The sequence below is a fragment of the Anoplolepis gracilipes genome, chromosome 7 (genome assembly GCF_047496725.1).
Source record: "Anoplolepis gracilipes chromosome 7, ASM4749672v1, whole genome shotgun sequence".
Lineage (NCBI taxonomy): Eukaryota > Metazoa > Arthropoda > Insecta > Hymenoptera > Formicidae > Anoplolepis > Anoplolepis gracilipes.
The window spans coordinates 3,189,417-3,199,397 of record NC_132976.1 but is presented as its reverse complement, the minus strand read 5'-3'; the positions used below and the strand labels follow the sequence as shown (position 1 = coordinate 3,199,397).

At 26.3% G+C, this 9,981-nt stretch overlaps 2 protein-coding genes across 3 annotated transcripts in view; one reads left to right on the top strand and one right to left on the bottom strand.

The window, feature by feature from the left end:
* Positions 1 to 520: 520 nt before the first annotated feature.
* LOC140667744 (lysine-specific demethylase 6A-like) lies at positions 521 to 5,482 on the bottom strand. Of its 2 annotated transcripts, XM_072895947.1 has the most exons (5): positions 5,286 to 5,482; positions 4,457 to 5,207; positions 3,780 to 4,373; positions 1,269 to 1,451; positions 521 to 1,150 (listed from the first exon to the last, which is right to left on the bottom strand). In XM_072895947.1, exons 1-4 carry the CDS (start codon positions 5,303 to 5,305, stop codon positions 1,386 to 1,388), a joined length of 1,431 nt encoding a protein of 476 aa, XP_072752048.1. In that variant the 5' UTR covers positions 5,306 to 5,482; the 3' UTR covers positions 521 to 1,150; positions 1,269 to 1,385. The 2 variants fall into 2 exon arrangements, with proteins under 2 accessions (XP_072752048.1, XP_072752047.1); XM_072895946.1 differs by lacking the exons at positions 521 to 1,150; positions 1,269 to 1,451 and adding an exon at positions 2,031 to 3,259 and having other exon boundaries at positions 5,286 to 5,480.
* Positions 5,483 to 9,170: 3,688 nt separating this feature from the next.
* The window catches only part of LOC140667740 (uncharacterized), a 45,489-nt gene continuing 44,678 nt past the window's right edge, over positions 9,171 to 9,981 (top strand). The window contains exon 1 of the mRNA XM_072895930.1: positions 9,171 to 9,360. The gene's annotated coding sequence lies outside the window, so the exon portion shown is untranslated. The remainder of the gene's footprint in view (positions 9,361 to 9,981) is intronic.

Genomic DNA, 9,981 nt, shown 5'->3' with positions numbered 1-9,981 from the left:
AATTACGTGAATGACCTTTTCGTTTACGCGTGTAAAACAATGATTTGAAGAGAGCTCTATTTTATAAGTTTACAAATTATTTCATATAAATATTTTTTTATCTATATTTTATTTGTATTTACATTTTCTATTTAAATAACAAATATTATTTTAATATTATTTAGAACATTTCTTCTAATAAATTATTCACATATATTAATTGTCATAGTTTATATATTAATTTTTATATTTATAGTTATATTTATAGTTATATTTATACATATAGTTTTACACTGAATTAAAAAGATTTTGTTTGCAATGTTGATTATTAAACAGTTTCACATTTTATAAATATTATAAAATTATCTTATACATGTAACATACATAATATGTAGTTATATTAATTTTGAGAAACTTCAAAAAGATGTCAATGTCTATTTTCTCTTTAATCTCTTTATATACATCTGCAAAATATGTATATATATATATATGTTATAGATTAAATTCTTTTTGTTTAATTATGTCTACATTTATATACTGTTTCAGTACAAGTTATATACATGTTTTATTTCCATATATATTTTTTAATTTCCTTAATCAAATTATTTTTTGTATTTTTATAATTTCTCATTTTACATATATTTCTTTATTAGCAATTTATTTTTATAAAAAAATATTTGCTATTGTAGATGCAGCTTTTTGACATTCCATTCAAAAACAAAAAATAAAAATCCTGTGCTGTATTATTTGAATTGTGTGTTTAGTGTGTCCCTTTGTTAAAAGAATTCATCTGCACGGAAAAATATGCAAATAAAAAGGACCAAAACTTGATGAAAGCTTATGACAATTTTAATACAAATTTATCAATGAATATTGTCTCCCATAATCACTTATTAATTCCCATTTTTCTTGCAATATAAATGGATTTCCACTAATCTTTACATTAATATTATATAAAATTAAAAAATTATGAAAACAAAAATATGAAAAATAATTTGGTTTTATATTAAGAAAATTGAAAAATATATAGAAATTATATTAAATAAGTTATGCCTCAGCATTCGTATGGCGATGGTGATGCAAACTGTTCACAGTCATCCAGTTCCATGTTGATATTGATTAAGCAAAAAAAGTTATTCTCTTGATAATCAGTTGTTCTACAGCTGGATACCTGAAGACAAGTATAAAAGCTATAAGTTACATTTGATAATATTTTCATACAAAAAAGCTTCTTATTTTAATTAAAAAGTTTTTATTATATCAAAATTTCAACTACATGTATACCATACCTTCTATCTGCATCTTCGTGTAATTATACAGTGTTTACTCCCAATATCTTGTCTTTTTGATAAGTCTCAATTAAATTTATGTGTATTTTTTTCTTTTTTCATAGTTTGATATCTTTTTCATACTTTCTGATTATTAGTTTTGATGTCGTCTTTGATGATCAATTCCTTCTTTGGTTCTTGCTTCTAGATAAATAAAAGGAAAAATTATAATAAAAGCTAAAATTTAAATAATTAAAACTTTTAATTGCAGAGCAAAAAAACAATACATTATTAGTGAATCAATATTCTCCATTATTATGGTATAGAACTGAACTGTGAGACTAATCTTGATACTGGATACCTATTTGAAAAAGTCACAAAGCAAAGTAAGAATAGAAATGAGTATAATGAATAAAAAATATATAGAAAGGTAAATAATGTAAGCTTTTCTGTTAGTGATTCTTATTGATATCTTATTATTCTCTTAACTCGAAAAATATAACGTTTTTAATTTACTTGGCAACATTTATTATTACAGGTAAACAATAATCGACATGTGCTTTGTTTGTAAAAGACAATAATATTGCTCATCCGAGAAAAATTTTTTCTCTTATTATTATGAAATAAGCATTTAAAATTGTTCGCCATTTTTAGATTGAAAACGCAAAATAATATACAACATAAATCACAGAATGCTGATTAAAGTAATGGAAAAATACAATACATAAAATATATTTACTAATAATTAATTGGAAATTCAAGGAATATAGAACATTCTCTGTAAATTTATTTTGTAGTTTGTGTTAAATATTTCTTATTTTTATACAATATCAAAGATGTAATTATTTTATGTCATTATTATACATATCTTAAGTTTTGTATTGTTATTCTTTTTCAAATTATTTTTTATTTCTTTAATATTCACGTATACTAATATTAATTTGCAATAATGAATTCTTTTACATTTCTTCATTATAGAAAATATCGTCAACTTATTGTTTTACACATAATCCAAGAAAATGTAAGAATCAAGTGCTGACAAGTCCTCGTAATTTTAATACGTGTTTAAAAATTCGTCATTATTTAAATTTATTAATTAAACAGAAAGATATTTCTTTGTCCACTATTCTAGATATATTCATAAAATCTGATATCAAAGAGAATTTTCTTGCATTCTAAGAATTTTTATTAGCTAACATCGCATATTATTTATTTCCAGATTTAAACAAAAAATGAAAAACAAAATTCAAAAATTAAATTTTAAATTTACGATAAAAAATACTGCACTTTTGCTATTATTAGAGCATTCCAAAAAAGAGTTCAAATACATACATGCTGTATGCTAGTCAGATTTTGCATTTATGACATCAATTTCAAATTCTGCATGAACATTATTCTTCTTATCTTGCAATAGAATTTTATAATAAATTTATATATTATCCCTTATTTTACATATATAATTATAAATTTTTTATTTATATCTAAATTTAAATTTTATACTAGAAACTAAATATTATTAAAATTATTATTATATTTAAAATATCCCTCTTCGAAATTAGTCACACGTTTAGTTATCATAATTTATACATTAACCATTTTGATAAATTTTTTACTTTAAAGATCTATAACCTCTCTGACATGTGCAAGATAAAATTAATTAATTTTTTGTTACTCAAATTAATTATTTCTTCATTTATACTTCTTCAATGTAATTTTTACACTTTTAGAACTTTCTTAATAAAAAATATTATTTTTAGTAATCTTTAATTAATTGTAAATCACTTATAAATTTATAAAGCTTTAATTAATGTTTTAATAGTTAAAGGCAAACGCATGCGGCATTAACAGTTGGAATTTAGAGTAAAGGTATCATAAATGTTCATAAAATGTTTTATGTTGTTCTCTTCTAAGCAATGGATATCTTCTAAAGGAGAATATTCAAGCGCACAATGCAAGCAATATGTTTTGTTTTTCTTTTGCGAGGGAATAAATAAAATGCCAAATATCTCAATCTGCAAAAACAAACATTTAAAAAAATGATATTGATGATTGTAAATTAAATTTAATGTAAATTAAATAAAGAAAATATTATGCATAAATATAGATAAATGAAAATATTATATAACTTATAATAGCATAATTTCTAAAATAAAATTATATATTATAAAATAATTGTAGTAAAAACCAAATGATAGTGTAAGATAATATTTAATGATTTATTTAAATGTGTATTGTGTTAATGTCTTTGAGAAAATTAACTACGGTAACAAATTATCGAAGAAAAGAAAAGAAAAGAAAAAAAAAAAAAAAAACAGCAAAATGAAATACCGCGGAAAGATATAATCAGAATTTATTTTATCTAGAAAAAGACAAAAATAATATTTTTTTTCTTTATATAATTTCTTTTTTTTTATCAAGCAATTTTTAACATTTTGAAAATTCACACAGAAAAAGAAAAATGCGATTCTTTTGTTATAATTTTTAAAGAATACGTATTTAATCAAAATTATTGTAAATATAAAAAAATTGTACCTCGCATTTCTCGCAATACGGCGTATTCGCTATGTCATATTCATAAGAATGGATTTCAACATTGTTGTTTCTCAGAAATTCCAATGTTATACAATGTTGTTTCAACGTCAGCAGTAAGCAAGTTTTGATCATTCGGTATAATCGCTCATTTGATATCTTCACGTTAGACGCCAGATTCCACGATAGATGTATCATTGGTACGATCGATTGGAAGTCTTGTAACTTGTTCCATTCGTAACGCTCGATCGCGGCTTGATACTGGTTGGCAGTCAATGGTCCAACGTTCCACGCAATGTTGTTACAAAAGCCACTCGCCTGTACCCAGTGTACGCAACCGACGTTGACGAATACTAGATCGCCTGGTTTCTGATAGAATCTGTACACTGGAATATTTTTCTCGTATAATTCATTCAAATTTGAGGGCCACCAACTGCCATGCAGATAATCGACGCCGTTGCGCTCGCAGAGCAAGCGCAATGCGCCCCAGTATTCATTTGGTACCGCGAACCATTCGCAGTCGCCCGGTCCGATGTTGATATTAACCGAGCAGAAATTGTTGTTCTCTTGATGACCCGTTGTTCTGCTACCGGGTACCTGTAAATGATTGTAAGCTTATATTCGCCAGATGTCTTATTTTATAATTAATATTTTTTTATTATATCAAAATTTCCATATACCTTCATATATAATTGTACAGTGTTCATTCCCAAGATCTGATGATTCACGTGGTTGAGCATATTGTCATCCGGTGATTCCACCTGGAAAAAAGGGGGAAGTTTCTTCAGTTCCTTCAATTGCAGTTTCCATGTTTCCTCGTTTGATAAATCCACGTTGGTGCCGAAGCGTAGTACTTTTTCCTTCTTGGATTTAACTATCCTTTCATCGATCTTTTTCGAGTTTAACTGATCGTCAGTTGTTTCATTATTTCCCATCATCCTTTTCTCTTTCTTCTTGCTGTTTTGGAGCTCTTTTAATTGATAAGCTGCATACTGATCGATCGTCCAGTAGTTTCGTTCATTGTAGCAACTCCAGACTCTCCGACTATATTCTGTATTCCAGTTTTCGTCGCTAGGTTGCTGTAACTGCACGCGCAACTCGATGATTTCATTCGGTTTCGTATCAACTATGACCTTACTCGAAAAAACATTCAAGTTAAGATTGAGAGTTTCGGCAAGGCCGGATACTAGAACGATTGGTTCCTTCAGACAGTACTTTCGTATCCATGGCTTGAACGCTTCATCTTTAGTTAATTGTATGCGCGGCGTGCACGGCAATAGTTGGTCCTTTGTCAATTGTTTACTAAGTAGATCCGGTGGTACCAGCTGACAAACATTCAGTAAAAAAAATTTTGGCACGCTCTTCAGTCTTTTACCCTTGCACCTCTCTATAATCGTTTCGGCTTCGATGTTCAACTCCTGTTCCGGTAGTCTGTGGATGAATAAAAGTTATAAGAAAAATAAAGCAACAGTTCATTTTCATTGCAAAAGAAAAAATTAGTGCACTAACACCCAATCAATGCCTTCCATTATTATGTTATATAAATAAATTGTGACTGATCTGATTATTAACAAATTTGACACTGAATCTGTTTGAAGATAAAATCAAGAAACGAGGTAATACGAATAATACAATGGGTAGAAAGAACATAAGATAAATAATGTTTTCTCCTTATTGATTCGATGGAGATAACGTGTCTGTTATTCCGTTGGCAGTGTTTATTATTATAGGTAAACGATGTGTATTTCTTGCTGAATATTGCCCGTCTGACATTTCCTCTTAGTGTTATGAAACAAATGTTTGAAATGTTTTTTTTTGTTGATATATACAACATATTTTAACGAGATGTTACTACAAAATGTTGCTTTTATATTTCTAATTTTTACTTTCTTGAAAAAATGAAAGACACAATTACAAAAATTCGATTATATTTTTTCTATTTATCATATTTATAGAATAAAAAGTCTTCATAATTTTAGTAAGAAGCTTAGTAAGAATACGGGATACGACTCTGTATATTTAAGTCATCTGTTAAATTTATAATATTAAAAAAAGTATTGTACCATTAATACAATATATTTTTGATTAATTTGAAAATGTTTCTTTTACTAAAATTCATGACACCAATAATAATTTGTAATAGCATAAGTAGCACTTAAAAACAAAGATTTTGCATAAATTAAAACGTGTAATAACTAATAAAACCATATTTTTCATTTTAATAACCATATTTTTCTATTTTTTAATTTTAGATTTAACTTTTTATGAAAGTTAAATACACAGCAGCATATTTAATTTGCTATTTTGTTATTTTATTTATTATTAAAGAGTGAAATATCTTTCCTTTACAAGAAATAGATTTTTAGATAATTCTATGAAAAGATGAAATTTTTTGCATAAGATAAAAAATTATTTAGAAAGTATCTAGTAAAGATAAATCTAATCTTCCAATGAGTAAAAAAATTATTTTTCTTTTATTCAAGAAAATTGTATTAATATAACAAATAAATTTAATTCTTTTATTATTTATAATAAACATTTTCAGCTTTATATTCTAAGAAATAAAAATATAAACATCAAACTAAATATTTCTAGTCCTGTATACTTATTTCTAAAAGCTTATCTAGAAAACATGGATATAAAATTGATTTCATACAATAAGATGTGCTGGAGTATCGCAATTTTTGCAACTTACCAGCTTCTTCTTGTGTAATTTAAATGTGCGATAACAAATTACGATTATCGTAATATTCCACACAACATTATTTTGGTAGCCATTTTACAGCTAATGTTCATCCATATTTTTTGGATCATCTGGTAGCTGAATAAACTTGTACCATTTTTTTCAGATCTCTTTCAAATCTCCATGCATTATTATTCTTACAAAATATTACATGCATTATGTCCGAGTATAAACCATTGTTCCATCCGATACCGATGTTAATAGAACGAAAGTTATTGTTCTCTTTGTGGTCGATTGTTCTGTAGCCATTTATCTGAAAACAATTATATAAAATGAATCACATATCTGAAATACTCTTTAAATATGCAGGATTGTATATCTTCGTATGTACTTGAGTGATATTCATCTTTAAAATTTTGTGGTCCATGTAACTGAGCATACTGTTGTCCGATGGAGAAAAGATTGATACAAAGTGGAAGGCGTAACTGCAGGAGCAATTAAAAAAAATATCTCATGTTACTCAAGTGACACGATATACCTATAAATTTACATAATATATGTATATATATTTAAAAATCACCATTAATGTAACTCATTTGAACGTTAACACTGAGCTTTATTGGCTCTCTGGCAATAAATAAATAAATAAATATATATATATATATATATATATATATATAAGTATATAAGTATATATATATATATATATATATATACTTATTTATTTATCACCGATTAATATATATAAACCACTGATAGAAATAAGGTCTCTAATTAGTTTTTATATAAATAAATTGTAGGTGATTTTTGAATTATCGATTATTAAATTGCTATTTGTTTAATAGTTATCGCAATATATCTATCATACAATTTCTCCTTTTTTCCTTCACAAAAAAATATTTTCTTAATGATACAACCACCGCAGCACGATTTTCCTGTTCAAGTCTTGTCGCCTGAATGACAACAAAACTACAGCACTATACTCTACCTCTACAGAACATTATATATGGCAGTTAATTTATTTCGGTGATTGATAATTTCTGTTCGTATAGTATTTGGAAAGATAAATGAAGTACACGACAAGTACTGATAGCGATTCTACGAATAATTAGATATCAGTCTATATGATTAATTATATAAATATGTATTAATGGACGAGACGCGATGGCTATTTATCAAAGCAAGTATTTTTGTGCGATTTATAAATTTCAAATAGAAATCAAAGCAACAGAAAAGTAAAAATTATAAATTATTGTTTCAATGCAATCTTTACAGGCGGCAATTATTTCTTTAAATATATACCCTCGAAAATAAATGTACATATTTGACATCGCGTTTTTCGAATTATTTTTGTCGATTTATACATTTTACTTGCTCCTTTTTTTGGATTAAAAACGCAATATAACTTAAATAAATTGAATCGAGATAAAAACGAAAAGACACAATATATCACTCAATTATTAATAATAATTATTAATACTATTTAAAAAATTTTTTAACAATAATAAGTTTTTATTAGTAATAATAAAATTCAAATTCTAATTCAACTGACTTGAAATTAAAATATAAAATTATTTTGTATTGTTTGTTGAATATTTCACGACATCAACGAAATAACTATTACGTGTTATGTTCAATAACTATTATAATGTATATACGTATAATATTTATAGTTCATTTTGTGCACTATTGTTTGCAATAGCGCTATTGTTTATATTTTCCAGGGGGAGGGGGGGGCTCAGCCCTCAGCCTTGCCTCAGTCGTATTTTCAGTTGTCAGCTGTCATTCGTTCGACGCGACTCAACCGGGAAGGCCATGGCGTAAATTACTCTATGTTAAGTGCGAATTTTCTATGGAATGCGATCATTTATGATTATTAAAAATTATTACTATTACTATAAAATTAATATTAAATTATTATTATTATTAATTATTATTATTCTTATCACTGATATTAAATTAATATTATTTTTAATCCACATAATTAATTAATTCTTATTTATCATTTATACAGTAATACTAGATTGTATACATTTTTCAGATTGTATTTTCTCTCTTATTTTATACGAAAACAAATATATTATTTTACTATGCAAATTCAATCTAATATAAATATCTGATAAAACCAATAACATACTAGGTATATAAGTAAGATATTTTAAAACAGAATTTTATTTAGCCACACATTTTTCCATTTGTTTCAATAAAACAAAAATTATTATGACAAACATTAATAACGAAAATTATAAACTTGCGCAAAATAAAATATGAGTTCAAATAACAGTGTATTCCTTTTCGATTAACCTGAAAATCAGCAGAACATCAACGGGAACTCAATCATTTTCCTTCGTTTATAAATCCGTGTTTAATATCAAACACAAATCTTTCCGCAGCACTTTTCGAAACAAAAGTACAACAGATTATAAATAATTATTTATAATAAATCTGTAAATAAATCGTCACGCAAAATCGCACTCTTCGCGAAAATATTGTATTTGTCGGCGAAAATGTTTGTCCATAGATATAAAAAGCATAGATTGTTTACGAGTGATGGAAACGTCTGATTAGTCCAATATTTCTTTACCTTTGATTGGTCGATTAAATATTTTTCAGTACGTGATCACCAATAAAATATAACCTGGAAGCCCATCTAAGTTTTTTTAAGTCTATGGATTTGTCGTCATGGATGCCGATAGAAGTTTTCTCGCTGAACATTTCGCGCGCATAGTATTTTTTGCAAGGATCTATTAAAAAGTGTTTTATTCTATAATATTTCTCCTCGTTTCAATATCGTGTCGAAAAACGCTGTGGAAAATGTGCACTTAATGTTAAGAGCGAATAAAGATTTGTTGAACGAAGAAAAATGATTGAGTTCTCAGATGTTATTCTGTTGATCAGCAGGTATTCAATCAAATTAATAATATATACTCTGATATATTTATAATATCCGTCATGACAATTTATTATTAAAATATTAATTATTTATTATTAAAATGTACAATTAAAATTCTGCTTTGAAATATTTATTTGCGGCATATTATACCGTTACAAAATAGATTAAATTTATATATATATATATATATATATATATATGATGTATAAGATTACACATATACATACACCCATTATATATGTATATAATTTTTAAAATTAAAAAAATGAGATAGAGAGAGGGATTAAAACAAAATCTGAAAAGTTTACGTAAATCTAATATTAAAATACTGTTGACACCCCTTCATTTTCGTTCATCCCTCAATTTTGAATTCGAAGATTATATTTGCAGAATAACAAAAGATTTTGCTTTCCTTTATTTATGGAATACTTTTGACAGAAAGAGAAAACCACAATCTGTTAATTCGCTATCTCTACTCTTTCATTATCATATGTCTCGCTGGATGAATAAAAAGCGTCAAAAGGCAAGAGAGTCTCTGACCTTTTGCCTATTTATTTCCTCTTTTCTCACCTACAGAGAACAATATCTAGGTATACTTTTCATATTTCATGGCAGAAATCGAAACGCGG

Bases quoted from the DNA above. Each gene is read 5' to 3' on its own strand.
- LOC140667744 (XM_072895946.1), bottom strand. From the start codon at position 5,305: ATGGAAGGCATTGATTGGGT. The intron at 5,208-5,285 runs GTTAGTGCACTA...ATTCATCCACAG, and splicing joins ATGGAAGGCATTGATTGGGT to ACTACCGGAACAGGAGTTGA. The intron at 3,260-3,779 runs GTACAATTTTTT...TTGTTTTTGCAG, and splicing joins CGTATTGCGAGAAATGCGAG to ATTGAGATATTTGGCATTTT.